General features: G+C 38.3%; 1 protein-coding gene and 1 non-coding gene across 4 annotated transcripts in view; both read right to left on the minus strand.

Annotated features, from left to right (window-relative positions):
* LOC145981862 (transmembrane protein 209) overlaps positions 1–22343 on the minus strand; it is a 64923-nt gene that overhangs the window by 12140 nt on the left and 30440 nt on the right. For all 3 annotated transcript variants that reach the window (XM_083115315.1, XM_083115313.1, XM_083115314.1), the window contains exons 6-10: positions 21808–22059; positions 16201–16323; positions 11338–11477; positions 2789–3017; positions 676–773 (exon numbers count right to left, since the gene is read on the minus strand). In XM_083115315.1, coding sequence (XP_082971441.1) covers positions 676–773; positions 2789–3017; positions 11338–11477; positions 16201–16323; positions 21808–22059 — 842 coding nt within the window. The remainder of the gene's footprint in view (positions 1–675; positions 774–2788; positions 3018–11337; positions 11478–16200; positions 16324–21807; positions 22060–22343) is intronic.
* Positions 20541–20612, minus strand: TRNAT-AGU (transfer RNA threonine (anticodon AGU)). Its single transcript has one exon. It is a non-coding gene; the product is annotated as a tRNA-Thr (tRNA).

The raw sequence follows: 22343 nt of genomic DNA on the forward strand, positions 1-22343 counted from the left end.
TTAATGTGACAGTTATAACAATGTACACTCCTGTTCACATAAAGTGGCACACCTTTCGATTGTTTAACCTTATAAAATGTGCCACTTTGTGTGAACAGGAGTGTATAATGAATCTTGTCAATAATGTGACACTGACTACATTGTTATAACTGAAATCAAACAAGAATAAATGTTTGTTAAAACACTAAAATAACACACAAACAGCACGATGAGAACACTTAGAAGTTCTTCCAAGCTTTTGACTCCTTCACGGAGTCGAAAGCTTGGAAGAAGTTGTAAGTGTTTCTCATCGTGCTGTTTGTGTGTTATTTTAGTGTTTTAACAAATATGTTGCCGGAACGTGACGTAAGAAGTTTTCTACAGTCAAGAATAAATGTATGATGAAAGGAGGTTGCGTTCTCCCAAAACGTTACATCAAAAATTGTGTTTATATGCTTGTAAGAACTGTAAACTACAAGACAAATAACTCTACAATGCAATCAATGTGTACGTAAAATAAATAGAGCAAAATGATTTGGTATTTTATTTATAGATTGCACATTTTGCAGGACTGCCAGGATTCTACTCTATCGTCCTTGCTCTCGACTGTACCTATAATAACATAAAACACATTTTACCAATTTGCACATTTTACCCTAACTATCTCTGCTCATTGAAACTCTCAGCACTACTTACAGCTGCGTCTGTAGGCAAGTGGTCCTCCCAAGCCTTGCCATGAAGAGTTCCGCCACTGCTCCAAGAGTAACTGCTCATGCATCCACTTTTAGCAAGCTCTGAAAAGAGGGCCAAGGTCTCCATGTAACATGCATGCCACAATAAACTTCCTCAAAATTAGAATCAACTAGTTCTCAGATTACTTTCCTGTAGTTTACGGTTATTACAAGCATAAGAAAACAGTTTTTCATTGTGACGTTTCAGGAGAACACACGCTTCCTTCATCACACATTCATTTTCATTTTGACTAAAGATACAGTTATAACAATGGTTCACGAAGTTTCTTGATGTTTTTGTTACATCGAAGAGAAGCATTTGATTAAAAAGAGAAGGGTTTTAAAAAGATTGACGGGAAACAGAGTTGAATGTCTGCGAAGCTTCGTTCATTGCAGAAGTGAAATAAATTAAATAATGAAAATGGTAACATAGATCCAGTATGGAGTTTTCTTGTTCACAAATGGAGTAAGCCACCATCTTCAAAATTTAATTTAACAGAAAACATCAAGAGACTTTGTGAAAACAATGATGAATTTGAATTACCTGATGATATTTGGGATTAATAATTTTATATAAAAAAATAATGTGATCAAAAAAAATATCTGACATAAAAATAAAACAGACTGCTTCTTTTCACAGTTAAGTTGCTATATTACAACAATGTAACATTGACAACATCCATTATATAACTGATTCTTTTTTGTTTTAAAATTTTTTGTAATTATACATCTAAAGAATTATCCCAACTTCATTTCTGTTAATAATAATTTGTTAGATCTCCAATTTGATATTTCTGTGTTCTATATTATTTACACAATCCATGGTCATATCATTATTACAAAATTAATGGAGGATAAGGTTTATGACATGTATTATGTGTTGTATAAATTTATGCAACAAATCTACAATTTAGTTTGTGGATCGTCTTGATGTTGTGTTTTGAAAGAATGCGGCTGATAACTGCAGAGAGGTTACCAGTGTATGGAACGATGGCTATCTTCTTGTCTTCTTGGTCTGGTCATCAGGTGGATCTGGGTTTGTTCGTTGGTTGGTTGTTCTTGTGTGTTACTTTCTTTAGCGTCTTGTTGATAATGCCTTCACTGTACGATCCACGAACCGCCATCGAAAGTCAGAAGCCGACTTCGAAACCCCAAAGACGACCCAGGACAGAAGACACCCGGGGTTTGCCGTATCGCCTGTGCCTGCGGTAAAGCCTACATTGGACAAACGGGGAGGACAATCAAACAGCGCTGCAAAGAACACGCCAGCTACATAAGGAATTTCCATCCCGAAAAATCAGGGTTAGCAGAACATTGAATCCAGGAGGGCCATATAATTGACTTCACAACCACCGAGATCATCAACAAATCATCAAATTACTGGGACCGTCTCATCAAAGAAGCAATAGCCATACACGGGGAAAAGGACAACCTCAACAGGGACACGAACTGGACCCAGCCTGGTTAGCAATAGTTGACTGGGAGCACGGATGTCGGAGAAACGCCACCTACACCGGACCCCTCCCACACCAAATACATATAACGTCACCCTGACTTATCTCTGCACTTCATTCCCTGAAGATGAGAGTGACGTTAGTTCTCAAAAGCTTGGAAACCTTTCTGGAAATCAACTGGCTGATTGCCCGAGAAAACCTCTTCAAGAATTTAAAACTTTAATTTCATGGTAAATGAATTATCTTTCGGAAAATAAAGTGATCAGACTCGTGCATTCTTCGTAATTTCCTTGCTGCATTTCAACATTATCCCCATGCCAATCTTCTGTCAATCTATTCTGTTTTCCCTGATTTATTTACAAATTTCATTTTGTTGATTCCTTGGGGTGGACACCCTCGTAAACTTTTCACTTCTCCTGACCCACTGAACAGTAGATGCTACTCTTTCGAACATTCCCCATGCTTTGAACGAACTCAACAAGTATCCTACATCGAGTAGTTCTGGAAAATCCCACCAGATGTCATATGAGATAATTTTAATCGCGAATACACCGGCATCGGTATTGGTCCAATCCTACTCTATGCATGCAATCTTAACAGGGAATCATATTTATGATGAATTACCTTTAATACGTGCCACAAGGTACTCCTGGTGAGAAGTGACTTCCAGAAAAGGAACGAGATCACCCAAAGTGGGTATATTCTGAGCAACCTGCATGATCTGTGCAGTTTTCTTCAACCTCTCGAGACCAACACCTCCCACTTTGATGTCTGCCAGTCCTTGGCGGTGGAGAGCATCGTTCACCGACGTGATTTCATTCTCCAGCCTTTGGAGTATTGTTTGGGTGATCCACTGAAATGAAAAGAAAACAAAAAAATAGAGCTTTGAAAAGATATGAATACCGATTCCATAATTCTTATAAACTCCTCCTTAAATATCAATTCCAGTTGCACAATGCAATCTATTTCTATGTTGTTCTTAAATGTTCGCATAACCACTTTTTGTAGATGCAAAATAATCTAACACAGTTATAGTTCTTATTTTATTTCATCTGCGACATTTCGTCCTGGTTTCCCAGAACTTTTTCCTAAAAAATTATAAAAACCGGTATAAATAACTGTGTTAGATTATTTTGAATATATCCCTAGTTTGGTTAGTTTATGTCAATTATCTACCTCCTGGGTTAGCCACACTGATGAGAATAAATGGTGAACAGATAAAATGGATTTTTCTAATTTACATCACCATTCTCACATTTTCGGCAAATGGTGACGAAAAAATTTATGATTGGACAAATACAATGATATGAAAAACTCAATATGCTGACCATAACTAAACGTTTCAACCTTCTAGCAAGGTCTTCCACAGACTGTACCAAGTACAAATGAAACAAGGTACAAAACAGGAAGATATATATACACAAAAATCACTCCCCTCCAGACACAAGATTATTAGAAAGTTGTTTTTTTCTGGAACTTTCCATCAGGTGGCCTTCCCTTGTCAACTGTACTTTCACCTGACAGGCGATTTAGCTAAACATTTCCTTTCATCTGGAAAGTGGTTGGACTCTTTCTAATCTTGTGTCTGGAGGGGAGTGATTTTTGTGTATATATATATTAAAGTCGTTTTCACGTTCAGAAGACACAACGGCGCTTATGGAGAAACCGCACAGTGTTGCCAATACAGCGCTAGCTCATCTCGCCAGGAAATGATGACCTTCCTTCACAATGAAGGTGTTACATATTTTGTATATATAATGATAATTATATGTAATTATTAATATTAATATTATACAGTGAACGTTACAGTTATCCTTTTTACTATGATCCATTGCGATCACTACACACGCGAGTGTAATGAACGAATATGACACTTCAGAAATCACTTAAAAAAGTAAAAATCACCGAGAGCTCACACAACTGAAAACACTTTTTCGAGAGAGGGAAAAAGTCTAAACAGACCAAAGCAGATCTCTCACTCAAGTAAGGGGAACCTGGCACATGGGTTAGATTAAGTTGCAACCCAAACAAACAAATGAGTTATGGCCCACGTGAACTGATAAGACATGAATGTCTCAAGCAAGGCATGTCATATTTCTATCTTGAAGCCCCATATTTTGTCACGTGTTGGAAAGCCTTTCAATGGTTAATATGGTCTATGAATTTATGTGTACGTTGGAAACTGAAAGGTGATCTTCATTTCAGTATTAATGTCGACAGTAATGTAAACAAAAACAATGTGTATTTGCGACAGCACTAATGTTGCTCACAACAGCAGCATTGGAAATAATTGTCAATTATTAAATTTAAGTAATTTCAATTCTATTATAACAAACTGCATGAAGTTCATATTTTTACTGAATGGTAATAAAATTATAACTCGAAAACTTGGTAGTGATTAGCCGGAATGCTGCAGTGAGCCAGCTCAAGATGGCCAGACGTCTCCTTACTTCGTGCGCGGTTCGGGTTAAAAAGAAACTCCAAATGCATGGAAGTAATATTTCTGGGAACCTTTGAGTGGTTATAAAAAATAATTTCATTATTTTCTCCACAACTTTGTCGCTGGAAGTTTTTACTTGGAATTACAGAACAAAAAATGGCCAGCGACGACATTTTCTATTGCCCATAAGAGCCTATTGTGTCTTCTGAACGTGAAAACGACAATAAGGATGGGTCGATATGAAATTTTGGCCGATACCGATAAAGTACCGATACCAATAACCGATATTCTACCGATACAATATAAAATTAGAAATGGTCCTTGAAGAACCTGAAAGGTTCATTATTGACCTCCTTAATAAATATGTGTTTCAAGGTCACTGCAGTGAAAAGGAAATTGCATATTTAGACATTTACTTTTTTAGAAAGTAAGGCAGGGAGATTATCCACAAAAATTACAACAAAATGGCAGAATTTTGCACTAAATTATCAGATAATAATCGATATATCGGATCGGTAAAATAATCGGTAATTTTACAGATAAACCGATACACCGATATGTCTATATTGGCAGATACCAATAGAGTACCGATTAATCGGTCCCATCCCTAATATATATCTTCCTGTTTTGTACCTTGTTTCATTTGTACTTGGTACAGAGTCTGAAGAAGACCTTGCTAGATGGTTGAAACGTTACGTTTAGTTTATGTTTTAAAATAAAATAAATTTCTGCCTTGGTCAGTACATTGAGTTTTTCATATCATGGAAACAAGGCTTAATGGTGTTATAAATACAATGATGCACAATGATGAACCTCTGGCATCACAGTGTATGTGTGTGATGCTGACCAACAGCAAGTTTACTTACTGTTTGACTAGGTTTTTGTTGTTCATCATCTCTTCTCTGCCACTTGTGGCTACTGATGATGAGGGTGAGTGATGATATGATGAAATTGACTTAACCCATCCGCATACCATTTAAATGCCAATTTTTTTGACATGAAATACCATTTAAATTTCGCTATCTCCCGTGAAGGTTGCACAGCAAGACAAAGTAAAGTGTTCCCCTGTGCTTAGCACCATGCCATGAAGGCGTATAGGGGGTGTGGGGTAACGCCCCACACTTTCTTGATCCGGTCGTGAGTGAGGGTGATGTGATCAGCATCACGCCCCTGACCGCCTTTACCCCCCAGGGTTTCCACCAGGTACCCATGTTATTTGACGCTGGGTGGGTGCCGGGGCCGCTTCCATCGTTAGAAAATTTCCCGGATTTGAACCGGCCGGGGGATCGAACCCGGGACCTTGAGCATGGTAGTCAGACGCGTTACCGACTGAGCCACCGAAGACAAAATGTCAAATATTGTGAAAACTATCCAAGCAATTTACGTGAAAATTTTATATATTGAAGTGGAAGTATAATAATAAGTATGCACATATGCAGTTTACTTGAAAGATAATTAGAAACTCACCTAATAAATTTGATCACACACATATATGCATTCCATTTCCATTCCTCAACCTTTTATATTTTTCCTGCCACAGCCACGTCTTCCTCACTTTCACTACATTCTTCAATTTCACTAACACAAAATGAACCCCCGTGTTCATCTCCACTTCCAAAATCCACATTTTCCTCTTCATCAGTATCGAAAAGCAACTTTTCAATCGCAGAATCTTCTACAACATTCTTATGCAACATATTTGCAAGACGTAACAAATGAAGGTTTGTTTACATGAGAAATTACTGAACAAAACACGCTTGATATGGTATGAAAAACTTAGCAGCACAAACATACACGTTATAGATTTGAAAAATCATACAACCTCTGCCATCTATTGAATGAAAAAGAAACTATGTGACGAAAATCGGGAACCTGTCGATTCGACGATTAGGTATGGAAAGCGAACATCCAGTCAGGCCGTCGATTCGACGACTGGGTAAGCGGATGGGTTAAGCTGCGCTAACCACTATGCTACAGAGGACATCAAGTATGTTAACCCTAGCTTATTTGGTAGTGGGGGGGGGGGGGGCTGTCAGATCCACCACCTCTACTTTCTTTATTTTTCAAATGTAAAAAGTATTATAAAAAATTGAAAATAAATTACATTGTTCTCTAGGTTGTTCCCAACATGTATTACTTTTGTTCATAAAAACGTAAATGTACTGTAAATAGGAGGCAAAATGCACTAGGTGGGCCAATCAGGCACCATCTTTGAATGTGTGTTATTTGAGACACTCATGCCAGTGGAAAGTGTTACGAGAAGAGGACACGATTGGAACACTGTGGAGAGAGGGGAGTGGTGGAAGACTAGGAAAAAATGCCAGTGAGAGTGTACAATTGGTTCGTAATGATGGTAATTTTGGTATTGTAATTAATTAACAACTACACCTCTACAAAAAAAGCATTAATGAAAAATTATTATTATTTGTGAGTTTTAGTGAATGGCAAAATATGTGTCACACTCATGCAATAATTGGTTATTATTTTTTATTAATACGTGGTCTGTTAGGAAAGTAATGAGACTGGCAACACTGTGCACGAACCGGCAATGCTGCTCCCACCGCCTTCACACGGCAGGTAGGTGAACGCTTGCCGTTGACTCAGTTCAAGTTTCAACTTGCTACAGTTGCTACACGATTGTTGAGAGCGTCTGACGTGAAGTTGTGTTTGTGAGGTGCGTTACGAAAATGGACTGGCAAAAGTTTGTACAACGTTGTGCCATCAAATTTTGTGTTAAGCTTGGCGAATTCGCCACTGTGACTTACGAAAAGTTACAAAGGGCTTATGGAGAACATGCACTATCTAGCGCACAAGTGTTCAGATGGCAGAAGTCCTTTTTAGAAGGCCGAGAACAAGTGGAAGACGAACCTCGTGCGGGAAGACCTTCAATCTCAAAAACGGATGACAATGTGGAAAGAGTGAGGTCTCTTGTGAAGTCAGATCGTCGATTGACGGTGAGAATGATCAATAGTGAGTTAAATTTGAACGTGTGTACCGAATGAAGTCCTTGCAAGACCCAGGAAAAGGGTTGCACGTGTGCGACCAGACATTGCATGCACTTGGATGCTGAACCACGATAATGCAGCATGTCACACGGCAGTCTCCATCAATGAATTTTTGGCAAAAAAAGCATTTCCGTGATTCCTCAGCCCCCTTATTCGCCGGATCTCAGTCCCTGTGACTTTTTTATTCCCCTTGCTCAAAAACCACTTGAAAGGATGCCATTTTGATACTTTGGATAATATCCAGAAGAGCGTAACCGACGAGCTAAAAGGTATTCCAGCAGAAGCCTTCCAGCACTGCTACGAACAATGGAAACAACGCCTCCATCGCTGTGTAGCTGCCCAAGGGAACTATTTTGAAGGGGATAACCTTGATTTGTAAAAATAATAAAATTCATTGTTTACAGAAAATCAGTCTAATTACTTTCCTAACAGACCACGTAATAACAATTATTATAACTAATAAATAACTGCACATATATAATCAACAAAGGAAGCACGGATTCAATAACAAATGTTCCTTGAATATTAATTGAATGTGTTCCGGACCGTAAAGGACCAATACTGAGTGTAGTACCTGTCCGGCTGTGAAGGACCAGAAACGAATGATGATCCGAACCAGTAGGATCTAAATGTAAGTGAAATTGTAGGTTACCACTTACATCTATCTATCTGGTATGGATTGTGTCGCTACAGGGCAAAATTCACCGAGATCCTCTTGGGAGTTGTAAAGAAAACACAGGCACACACACTAATAACTATGTATTATAAGGTATATACACATAACACTTGATTACACTTCCCATGCACTCCTGTTTAGGGAAAACTGTTTACACGAAGTTGCAGCTGGTGTTACAACAACATGACACGTAGCCACGTTAGGCTTACGGTATCCATAATTGTCCGCGACGGTTTCTGGCCGTGTCCCGAGTGGCTTCTCTACGCACACTGGCTGGAAGTAACTACCGCGCTAAGATGGCGGCAAATAGACACCGCGCTCAGAATGAATTAGCCAATGGGAGTGCAGGTTACTTAAGGCATTTTATATACACAAATAAACAATTGAAGCTATATGCTATAAATCTCCAACATTAATCATTAAAAAAGTGTGGGCCTGTGAGCCCCCCCCCCCCCCGACCTCTGTCAGGTAAGTATACTTCTCGAATAGCACTGTGCATGTAGGCATATAGCAAAATACCACACCACAGCTCATGCAGACATGCTATACATCCATAAGACATCCTTTTCTCTACAAGAACCACAGCTGAAAGGTTGCTGCATCTTGTCTCTTCTCCACTGTCAGTTAAAATAACCAATTTCAAAGTTTACACTACATCTCACCTTCTCTAAGCTTATGGGAACACAAGGAATCGACAAAAGTGATTTCTACCCTTCTTCCAGATTGCTCAGTAAAAGACTTAGAAGCAGTCAGAAACAGAAATCTGTTTTTATCTTTTGGAAGCATTAGTAGTCAGGATAAAGTTTCCACAGAAATGTATTTTCCCTGCACTGTCAAGAATCCTCAATTCTCTCTCGACTATTTAATTGCCAGGTGTGCCGGTTAATAATTCTTAATTTCGTCGCTGGATGGCGCTGGAAGCAAGGGTTGGTGCACTGTCTCGACTGTTACGTCAGTGTGTTGCCAGGACAGTACCTGTCAAAATGCCGTGGATGTGCAACCGAGTGCTAGTGAAGCTGATATTGGGTTTGTGTGGGAAACATGTTCACCTTCAAAGCAAATAAGGAGCATGTGCGGCATGTCCTGCATTTCTTGTTCAATCAAAAGAGAAACGTGAGTGAAAGCCATTGTATCCTTGTGGAAACGTACGGTGACAATGTCCTAACACAAGACGCGTGTTTGCGTTGGCTTCGACGATTCAAAAGTGGTGATTTCGACTTGAAAGACAAAGATCGCCCGGGCCAGCCAAAAAAATTCCAAGATGCCGAATTGCAAGCACTTTTGGACGAAGACGATACGCAAACGCAACAACAACTGGCAGAGAAGTTAAATGTTGGTCACCAAACCATATCTGATCGTCTTCACGCCATGGGAAAGATCCAGATTGGGCAACATGACACGGAAAAGTGATTTTGCAGCACGACAACGCCTCATCACACACAGCAAAAGGCGTCACACACACCATTTCTGCACTTGGCTGGGAATTCTTGCCCCACCTGCCATACGCACCAGACTTAGTCCCTTCAGACTACCACTTGTTTTCATTGATGTCTCACTCACATTCCCAGCAACACTTCAACAATTACAAAGATGTCAAACAATGGCTTCCTGACTGGATCACCTCAAAATGTGAACAATTTTTCTGGAAGGGCATCCACAATTTGACGGACAGATGGGAGAAATGTATAGCTAGCGATGGCACATACTTTAAATAAAGCATTTGTTACCTTTCTCCCCAGATACACTTGTTTTCTTTCGAATCAATTAAGAATTATTAACCGGCACACCTGGTAATCGTATGTTAAAAATATTTTACAATAGACTTCTTCATTTCGCCAGGACTACTTCTACTAAAGGTAAGGTAAGGTAAGGTAAAGGTCCCCATGCATATAGCACCATGCCATGAAGGCACATTTAAGGGATGTTGTGGTAGGGCCCCACACATTCTCGATCTTTGCTATTCTTAAGATGTGATCAGCACCATGCTCCAGCTGCCTTACCCCCCACCTTCCTGCATCACAGGGTTTCCCCCAGGTTCCCACTGATTTGAGGCTGGGTGAGCTCCACAGCCACTTTATGTGGGGGCAAGGCCGGAACAATTCCAACCTTATTATACTATCCACCCTGAGAATCGAAACCAGATCTCCCGCGTGGCAGTCAAATGCCCTCTCTCTCTCTCACTATCCCTAATGCATTATTAGAAGTACGCGTATTTTGGTTTTGACAAACATGAAATTTGAAATAACACACTATGATGTTCATTTTTCATGCTTTTGAAAGGTGTGAGGTGCATTTTCCTACCATATTTGTAACGAAAGATGCAAAATAAATTCTTAAACATGAAATTTAGTAGGGATGGGTCCGATTAATCGGTACTCTTATCGGTATCGGCCGATATAGGCATATCGGTGTATCGACATATCGATAAAATTACAGATTATTTTACCGATCCAATATATCGATAAATATCTGATAATTTAGTGCAAAATTCTGTAATTTGTTGTAATTTTTATGGATAATCTCCATGCCCTAAATGTCTAAATATGCAATTTCTTTGCACTGTAGTCACCTTGAAACACACATTTATTAAGAAGGTCAATAAACCTTTCAGGTTTTTTCAAGGAACATTTCTAATTTTATATCGGATCGGTAGAATATCGGTTATCGGTAAATTTTTTATCGGTATCGGCCAAAATTTCATATCGGCCCATCCCTAAAATTTAGAGTTTATTTAGAGACACGACACTTTCTGAAGTTTGAATTATGCTGCAAATCACAGAAAATTTACAAATTCTGATGTAAATATTTCAGAAAATGGATTTCTTTAAATGTAATATTAGAAGGGAAATCTTTATATTGTGTAATAAGTGTCATTTTTAAAATCAAATTTACAGTTATATTTACCATTTTAACACCGAAATGCCATTCTATATACCACTTTTGATCCCGAAATTTACCAAAATCTTGATCTTTTCTTCACGATAAATATGTGGCTTTATACATTATAAATTACTGTGCATGCCAAATCAAGAAAATGCTGCTGCTATCTTACCAATCTCAAATTCTTGTTCCACTGCATCAACTGGAACTGTGTCACCCCTATGTGTCGCCATACTTCTTCACCCTGCTGCTGCTGAAGCTTTGGTAAACCCAGTTCATTGGTTGGGCTGCCTGGGCTCCCTGAAGCTGTAACTAATGCAAACATATTATCACCACTCGGAACTTTCAGTCAATTAACAGAATTACATTTATAAAAGTTAGCAACTTCCACTCAATTCTCTTTAAGTAAGCACTATTTTAGTTCTGTACTGAAAAAATAAAACACACACACCTTGACATTTCACTGATTGTTATACAGCGTTTGAATCTTTATTTTGAATTTGAATTACAACATTTGGGTGCATCAGCACTTAGGCTATTTTGCATCCGTCACACTATACGGGGTCCAGCCCCTTATCATAACAAAAATTAAACCGTGTCTGGAAACTAAAATTTCCTTACCTTGGTCCTTTACTCGTATTATCGTCGATTTTTCGACCATCAAAAATAAGGTGCTACTTGTACAGGGTTATTATAAATGATGGACCCATTTTCAAAACGCCATAGGTAGGGAAGTACAGATCCAAATTGAACAAGCTATATACCAATGGAAAGAGGAAGGTTCAAAGTTTCTGGCGGGCAGCGGCCGGCGGGCTGTGGTGGTTGCGGAAGTAGCCGGTAGAGTTCGCGAGAGGACCGTCTCTGTCAGTTGTGAGCGAGATGGCGACCTTGGAGTACAAGGTTTTCTACGTGCTTGAGTTCGCGAAAAGTGAGTCGCAAATTGCAGTGCAGCGGGCATTCCGTACCAAATTCGGTAGCAAACCAACAACTAGGAAAAGCATTAGCCGTTGGTTTCAGCAATTTCAAGCGACTGGAAGTGTGTGGAACGAGTTTGGCTACCACGTCGATGTTTGCCGTGCAGCAAATGGTGGCCACATTGACATTTATAACAGTTACAAACATTGTGGTAACAAACTTTGAACCTTCCTCTTTCCATTGGTATATAGCTTGTTCACTTTGGATTTGTACCTCAATAAATATGATGTTTTGAAAATGGGTCCATCATTTATAATAACCCTGTATTTTGGTCGATTTTTCGACCATGGAGCTAATTACAAAATTCCTGTTTGTTTATTATCTTGATACTTTTCTGTTATGTCGTAAACACTTACAGTGGGTTAAACAATGCTTTGGCACTTCATGTGGATGAAACCCTCCCCCCACCCCAACTCTAAATTTACGTATGGAACATGACGCGAATTTTAAATTCGTACTTATTTCACAAAAAAATTTATAACTCATAGACTATTTGATCAATCTACTTCTGGTAACTTTTGTTTTGCAGCTAAAACATCAGGGCATGCAACCGTGCAGAAATCAAAATGCCAAAGCCAATAAGAGGGGTTGGATGGGCCGCGGCCCCCAACTTTCAATGAAAAAATCATAAAAATGGGGAGTATTTTAACAAATAATGATGTTGTTCAACGTCAGGCTGATCTCGATAGAATGACATAGGTGCAAGATTAATGAAATGGAAATGGTTTTAAGATGTACTAAGAAAGTTCATTACATAGTCTCCAACTATTATATTTATCAAAATAAAATCCAAGTGTGCAACAGTCATAAAGACTTAGGAATATTAATAGACTCCTCTCATATTTGATGAGCACATTTCAGAAATTTGCAAAAGTGCAAATAAGATGCATGGTTATATATTTTTCTCATGGAAAGTTTTTAAAAAGGAAGATACCTTAATATTCCTGTATAAAACGATAGTTCGTCCTATTGTTGAATATGCAAATGAATTATGGTTTCTGACTGCAACCAGTCACCTTCAAAAAGTTGAACCAGTTGAAAAACTTTTTATTGGGTTATTATGCACAAAGTTTAAAAAAAAATTACTATGACCAACATTACTCTGAATGGTTAACACAGTTGAATATGTTTACCTTAGAAGAAAGAAGAAAAATGATAAATTTTGTAGAGAAGATATTAACATTCCAAGTTGACAGTGAATACTTTTTGAATAATATAGCTTATAAAATTCCCAGATATTCCCATAGGTATATCTCAATTCTCACATGCCTAAACAAGGCACGAGGTTTAGTAGCTGATCTTGATGAAACCTACAATTTGAATTTATGTTGATGTATAAGATTGTAGGATCCACTGTTTTATTTTATAATTACGTATTCCATTTTTTAATTTTGTATAACCAATTTTGACATAGCGATATACCTGGTTGTTTAATCGTTATCATCACTTAAATAAATATGATTATTATTATTAGTAGTATCAGAGATATAATAGATTTCGTTGAAAACTGTAACTTGAAGTGTAAATATGCTAACTTGTTATGTTATTCTACATCTTATGTATTTTATTCGTGTAACTTTCTACTTTCTATTTGACTTAGTGCTGTATTAGGTTTCATACTGTGACACTTAAAATAAACGATTATTATTATTATAGCTATATCTAGAGGCATGCATATTTCGTTTTTGACGAAAACACGAAATGTGAAATATCACATTGTAATGTTAATTTTTCATGTTTCTGAAAGGTGCATTTTTCTACCCTGTTTTGTCACGAAATGATGCGAAATGAACTGCAAAATGCGAAATAGACTCTTTAAACACGAAATTTACCGTTTATATACCGACATGACACTTTCTGAAGTCTGACGTATCCTGTGAGTTATGCAATTCATGGAAATTGATTAATTCTGCTGTAAATATTTGAGAAGCAAAAATGGACCACTTTATACAGGAACAAACTTAATACTCTGGTATCTACATAAATGTGCTATTAGAAGGGACACGTTATTTTGTGTAATAGTGGAGTTTTTAAATCAAATTTAGGATTATATTCACATTTTTAAAACCAAAATGTCATTTTATATACCACTTTTTCACTGCTATAACAGCGAAATTTCATTTTATTTACCGCTTTTGAACCCAAAATAGGTTGTTTTTGTACCGAAATTTTGCTTTTTATTTACCAAAAATATGTGCCTCTAGCTATATCTAATGAGTTTGTCAATGGATCGCATGGTTTTCATGATCTTTTTCAAGGCTTTAGCGGACCGCGGGTTGGAGACCACTGGTCTAACTGCAAGTTACGACATGCCAACATATGGCACCCATAAAAAATACAACCATAATGCCAAATCTACCTCTTTAAAAGAGAAAACAGGTAGTCTCATTACTAGGGAGCGGAAGTTGATGAAATGTCATCTTCTTTCTGACATCTCGGACACACTGCCAATTAAATATACACAATATTACACTTTGTCTAGAACCCAAAAAAGGTAATTTTAAAGTGAATTTTTTTGCATTTTCAGGTCATTTTCAACATTTTCCCGTCATTTCTCGCAATATTCGGAGTATTGTTTCATCATATTTCGTCACTTCTTTCATTTTGGTAATATTCTTGAGTCTTTTCAACAAGGTGAACATAGGCCTATATATAGCTCGCAGGATTGCAATTTACGAGTAAATGAAAAATGCTGAACTGGTGACAGTCTCTGTGGTGTCGGGAGAAACCACCAGGTGTCCGTCTGGGTCAAACTCAGATTTAAGATCAGATAAGGAGAGGCTGGGAATAACATGGCCAGACGGTGAAACTTTTCTCAAGAACTCCACGATTTTCGAGTGGGGGGAGGGAAATCCTGGTTGCATATTTTAATTGAATGTGCATCTGGTGTAATTGGTCCCCCTTTTTTTAAAAAGCAAGATTACATTCTCTTTAATTTCCTTTTCATTTCAATTTTTAACCTGAAACTAACAAATTTCATGGTAATTTTTGCATTTTTATGTCATTTTTCAGGACATTCTATAGGTCATATACCTACGAGGGGTGTTCAAGTCAATCAGGGACTTTTTTTTCAGGTTTAAATAAGACGCCTAGGCTGGAGGTTTTGTATGCAGTAGGAACTGGCAACTGTGTGCTGTTACTGGTAGGCGGCGCTCATTTCCCGCGCATCTGCATAGACCGTTATTCAAGATGGCCGACAACAGTGTGAACGTCTACATGGAACAGCATGTTGTGATCAAGTTTTTAGTGAACCAGGACAGAAAATCTGCTGAAATTTACAGAAGACTTCAGGCTCAGTACGGTGATGAGAGACACTGTCGCAGTAAGACATTTGAATGGTGTAAGCGCTTCAAAGATGGCCGTATCTCTATTACTGACGATCCCGGTCGTGGTGGATCACGGCCCATGGCAGTCATTCCTGGGAACATTCAGCACGTGGAGCAGCTGATCCTGGACAATCGTCGCATAACCTGTCATGAAATTGCAAGTATCAATACTATACTATCATCAGTGAGTATTACTGCCGTGTTCTGCATGATGTGCATAAGAGTTTACGAAAGAAACGTCCGGGTTTCATCACAAAGGGTGTTCTCTTTTTGAAAGACAATGCACGACTGCATACTGCTCAACGCACATTCCAAACATTTCCAGGAAATCGGCTGGGAGATATTACCACCACCAGCCCCCCTATAGTCCTGACTTAGCGCAAAGTGATTTTCACCTGTTTGGACCCCTGAAGGACTTCCTTGGAGGAAAACATTTCAACACTGATGATGAAGTGAAGAATGCTGTCCTACAATGGTTCCGCCGCAATGATAAATCTTTCTATGCCAAAACATTCCAGGCGTTAGTTAAACGCTGAGATATGTGTATAACTGTAGCAGGAGGTTATATGGAAAAATAAATCCAATTACCACACTTTGAAATTTGTTCTTCTATTTTTTTTTTTAAAAAAAAGTCCCCAATTGAACTGAATGACCCTCGTATATTTTTAGGTCATCAACTTCCGCTCCCTACTCATTACTTTTGTGGCGTAAAATTACTTAGTTTAATAAAATACCTGGTGTATCTGGAGCCATTTGGTATGTGTATCTTCTGAGCATCGGCGACACTTCAGGCTTAGTGCGACTAGCTGGATGACTCCAAAACGAACTCAGTAAACTTGAATGATCCATAGTATTTCCTGTAAAACAAAGTTTCCTGTAAATCTCCTATCTATTGATTGCCTACTGACACTTATATAAACAAGAACAATTCTGATTAGTAGAAGAAATGCTTTCCTCACTGAAAATTTAACCCTTTCAGGACCATCATACAATTTCTGTCCAACAAGACTAGCAACGAGCATAGCCCATTGTTCACTATGAAATTCCATTATGACTGAATGATGGGCAATAAACGTATTGCATCTCTTGTGTACGAGTAACCCACCTTTTTCAAATCAAACCAGTATATGTCACATTTTCTTCGTTGCTGAATTCTACTTGCTCTCATGTGCACCTTTGTTTACACTCCTGAGAATAGAGTTTAACAATTTATATTCACATTGTAAAAATTTCTTAGGACGATTCTGCTTCGGATTTCGCAGTTAGTAATGAAAATGTTTACATTATTTTCATGAATTAGTTTTATACGAGGCATATTTTTTAAGTACAGTTTTGATATGTACAAAAACAAGTAAACTTTTTGTAACAATTTCATTGTTACATGAAAGACCACACTTTTGTCTACTTTTCCACATAATTGCCACCAATATTAAGGCACTTAACATATAGAACCACAAGCTTTTGTATTCCGTCGTCATAGAAGTTTGCCGCCTGAGTTGACAGCCACTGCAACACGGCCGTTTTGAGGCTATCGTCGTCATCGTGGCGCTGACTTCCGAGATGCTCCTTCAATTGCAGAAAAACGTGGTAGTCACTGGGCGCTAGAGCGGGGCTGTATGGAGGATGATCAAATTGTTCCCAGCCAAATGATGCGATGAGATCTTGACAAGAAAAGTCAAGGCGGTACCTAAACGTTTGCTTTTGTGCGCATCAGTTAACATTTTTGGTACCCATCATGAGCACAATTTTCGATAGTTTACGCGTTTGGTAACAATTTCGTAGATAACACTTCTTGAAACTTCAGGGAACTCCTCTGATAATGAAGAAATCGTGAAGCGTCTGTTCTCTTTCACTTCTTCGTCGACTTTCTGCATTAAATCGACAGTGATCACTGAGGGTCGCCCACTCCGTTCCTCGTCATGAACATTCTTTCGGCCATCTTTGAAAGCTCTACCCATATGCGTACCATTCCATCACTCATAATGTTTTGGCCGTTCACTTCACAAATCTGACAGTGAATTTCAACTGCTTTCACGCCTTTAGCACTAAGAAAACGAATAACAGCGCGTATTTCACAGTCGGCGGGATTCTCGATCGGCGGAGGCACTTTAAATATGCAAAAGCAAATGTATACACGATCGATTGTTGCCGCAATGGCGTCTGTGGCTTGCCAACAGATGTAGGTACACAGTGGGCATGCATGGGACAGTGCTGCAGCGGCGGAATTTCAAAACGGTACTTACTTTAAAAATACGCCTCGTATTACCTATTCAAAATATGTTTTCAGTAACTTTTATGCAAAGTTAATTTTAGTTTACTTTCAAAAATTGTTACAGAAAAAAAAATGTGAAAAAAAATTATATAAAATATAACATATTATATATCTGTCGAAAGAAGGAGTGTTGTAGATTTTAGAAAAATATGTTAAATAATAACACCACCTAACAACATATTTTCTTATGATTTTTTTTAAAAAACTCCAAAAAAAATTACAGCCTCCTGGGGAAAACTCGCTATATTCAAAGTCCCATCCAAAAAGGGTATCATTATGCTTACAACATTATCTAGCTGGTACGTATCTGTAGTTTCTCCAAAACTACAAATAGGTGTGCACACACCCTCTGATTAGGGGAAAGGAAGTGCAAAACCTTGATGAAAGTCCAGGGAGGGGAAGAGAAATTTCATCTCCCTAAACAAAGTTCAAGCTCTTTTCAAACAAACAAAAAGAAAAAAAAATCAGTACACATACACTTGTCAATTGACTGCACATATATTTATACCGGGTAGCATATGAAACATTGTTGGTCTTTGTAACGTGTTGGCTGCGTACTAGAAAAAGGGACAATAAAGCCTTATGGGAAGCGTGAAGAAATAGGTCCGGGATCGATTAATGTACGCGCTATAAAGCAAGCGACAACCAACAGTTACAAGTAACAAATTGTTGAGGTCATTGGCCAGTGCTTTAACACCGCCACCTCAGTCTCAATAGAGAACCAATGGCGAGGCTATGTCCAAGGTTAAAGAAAAATATAATTCTCGGTACTGGTCACCACCTATAAATCAATCGAAATAAGTAATAGGCAATATCATTCACAAAATATCGTGGAATATTATACTCAGGTTTGACAATTCTCACAAATATCCTGCAATACAAAAAATACACACTAACTACTCATAAGGAAACTACAAAGTCCATACTACCCGATGAAATTCTTAACTTCCTTTCTTACCAATACCAACTTCGCAGCTTCACTTTCTTATGAGGAAGGTTCGTTAACAAAACGTATGTAACAATATTCAGTTTTAAGACTTGAGTCAAGAATTTATTAGATTTCATTCTGAACAAGAAACAATCAATATCTCAATTTTCAACAATACGAGAAACATTTCATCATAAACAAATCCAATTTAATTGCATTTAGAAAATCTCTACAAGTGAAACTTTAACAAATCTTTCATACAACCTTTTCCTCCGTCATTTGACGTATCAAGAATATGCGTTACTATTTAGACGTTAACGACAACATGAATTACAATCACGATTAAATTCCTTCCTTTGTACCCATTATAAAATCCACTTTGGCATCAAAACGAGCATTTTTACAATTAATTAACAAATGGCTTACTTAGGTCTGTTATCCTTTTGTCACAATAGTTTACACAACCTTTCCCTTTTTTACATTTGATGCTCCCACCAATCTAATTTAATGTTGTGCCACCCTAACCATGATTATTCCAATATTTAAAGGTTCGCGACGGTGGACAGGAAATATCATCCGTACGCCTCGCAAAATTTCAATATTACGCGAACGTTGCAAGTTTCGTCATTTTCATTGTTGTATCACAAAATATTCAACTAGAGATGTCCCATTAATTCGCCCACACGCATTAATTGCAATTGAGAATAATTTAAACTTTCATCCCCCGTTCTTCCTTCGTTTACGCTTTTAAGTTCTGACTCAATCGTAATAAACCAACGGGATTCAAATCCACTTTCGCGACTTGGACTTCGCAGAACTAACAGAACGTATCGACACTGTACATACCTCCATTTATCACTTCCAAAATGTTCCAACCTCCAGTTCACGCTGCAAGGGGCGGTCAGTCAAACAGAACTCTGTCTTCCTTCGCTTTCTGGTATCTAGATATTGGGGTAACATCTGGTAACGTCCATCAAATCGGTCCCTCGACTACAACTCTGGATACAGGTCGACGTTGCGGAAAGTTGGCGAAATCTAACAGGCCCTCGTTAGACTTCTCACTCCAATCAAATGCAACTTCCTTGCAAGCGTATGAGATCCGTCCCAAAAGGTACTTCTATCTCGCGTTGACGTGTGGAACTTCATAGAGAGCAACAATAACGAAATGTGCAATCGCTATCAGAATAAAGTTAAAGTCTCGCCCGCGAGACGACTTGCACACTTAAACCAGCAACATGCTCTCTGCCCTTTTCCCCTCTTCAGCCAAGTCACGCTGACAACTTTCGCGTAGGTCTCCCAAGTCGGAACTGAATACTGCTGTTTCTTTTAAGACTGCTCGAGAAGCGAGCGCGGAGCGAGAGGTCAATTGAGACCTCTAGCGGGGCCTAACATAATCAAGAAAGACAAGCGAGACGCAAGGCGTACGAAGAATGAGGAATTGTGACGTTATTCCACGCAGAATTATTACGTAGTACTTTTTTTTACGCAAAGCGTAGGAAAAACGTCACAAACATTAGAATAAACTTCTGCAGTCTTATGAAAAATGTTGGTCTTGAGTCAGGTGGTGCACCAGGGTGTCTACCAAAACAACAAATGCAAAATTCTTGACTTCTTCTTGACCATTTTTTCCCCTTTTCCTTGACATTAATTTAATCACTCCCTACTTAGGTATAGTTGGAAATGAAGAAAATTGATATTTTTATTCAATGAAACACCTTTACCACATGACCAGCTGCGCTTTTGCATGTAAATGTAAAAATGAATGCTTCAGGCTTCATCCTGGATCGGGAATAACCACATTACTTTATTTAATATTTTCACAAAACTTCATGCATACAAGAATGTAATTCGTAGAAATTTTCAGCGAAAAATGCAGGCTCGAGCAGGACTCGAACCTGGGTTTCTGGCATACTGTGCCATTGCTCTAACCACTGAGCTACCGAGCCGGCCCGGCCTCGCCTGATTTTTCGCTGTCGCTGTTTTACCTGCGTCAAATCTTCTCTGCCAGTGCAATTTTTCACTGAAAATTTCTATGTACTACATCTCCTGTGTGTGTCTGATCTTCAATAATTAACATTTCTATGCTGGGAGGAACCAGCCTATAGATCTCGTTGCAGTAGAACTGTCAGAGACGATTCCACACAGGTAAAACAGCGACAGCGAAAAATCAGGCGAGGCCAGGCCGGCTCAGTGGTTAGAGCAATGGCACGGTATGGCAGAGACCCAGGTTCAAGTCCCGGTCGAGCCTGCATTTTTCGCTGAAAATTTCTACATAGTACATCTCCTGTGTGTGCCTAATCTTCAAGAATGTAATTGTTAAGAAACAAAGTCAACAAGTATTAACCACAAATCATTACTATTTTAAATTTCCAAATATTCAATTCTATCAAATCCCTAGTACAGGTATATAACAGTTTTTCTTGTATGTACGCATTGCTTGCATTGTAGAATTATTTTCCTGTAGTTTACTGTTATTACAAGCATAAGAAAAATAGTTTTTCACAGTTGAGTTGCTATATTACAACAATGTAATATTGACAACATCCATTATATAACGGATCCTTTTTGTTTAAAGAATTGCTAACCATTGTTAAAACTGTATCTTTAGTCAAAATGAAAATAAATGTCTGATGAAGGGAGGATGTGTTCTCCTGAAACGTCACAACGAAAAACTGTTTTTCTTATGCTTGTAATAACAGTAAACTACAGGAAAATAATTCAGGTATATAACAATGTAAATTCAGTATACCGTAAAAAATACCTAAATTCTTGACCACGAGCATAATTTCTTGACTGTAGGGCCTCCCCGATGATGCAGTGGTAGCAAAGTCACCTTGTAATCAAGGGGTCCTGGGTTCGATACCCGGTGGAGGCACATAGTGGTTTACATCCTACTTTAAACTGTAGGTCCAGTCCCGATTAGCCTTACTGTGCATAAAGTGGACTTAAAACACCAACTGAAACAAAATGATAAAAGCCTGAAAGGTAAGAATCCAAATTAGGAACTTGATCCCGACTTTTATCGAGCTCCTACTAGAAGAACGAGAATAGCAGGCGGTCACAAAATATTCATCCAGCGTGGAAGACCGAACGAAGGCCATCATATAGTTAGTAGTTCTAGTAACAGAGAGTAAAACTCACCAACAGCACACTTCTTTTCCTGTTCTTGATAGTCATCTAAATACTTCGTCAACGATTTGGCATCTCTGATAATTTCGCCAGAAGTATTGAGGAAGGAAGGGGGTGAGATGGGCTGCGAGGAAGAAGATGCATTCATCACCTCCGGTGTCACAGATGAAGAGATGGGGGAGAATGAAGCACCTGGCGATCCTGGGATATAAACCCATGATGGTGAGGATGTGCTGAAATTCATACTTCCGCTTTCCGTATAACCTGCCAGAAAAATGCATAAAGTTAACATAAGCAGAATTCTCTCATACTTCTACATTAAATATTGTATTATATATTATTGTATTTATTAGTTTTAAAATGCACAATTAAATTAGTTTCTTTATAATGATCGACAATTTAGCTTGTATATTTTTGATCTTAGTTGATGGAGGCGAGCAGCACCACACTGCTGCCACCCTTTCAGTACCCACTGATGAGTAGGACATGGAATTTTATGCAATTAGATATTTTCTCCACTGTATGAGGATACGTAAATGGTTAAAAAT

This window comes from Lepisma saccharinum, chromosome 30 (assembly GCF_977018435.1).
Source record: "Lepisma saccharinum chromosome 30, izLepSacc3.1, whole genome shotgun sequence".
Classification (NCBI taxonomy): domain Eukaryota; kingdom Metazoa; phylum Arthropoda; class Insecta; order Zygentoma; family Lepismatidae; genus Lepisma; species Lepisma saccharinum.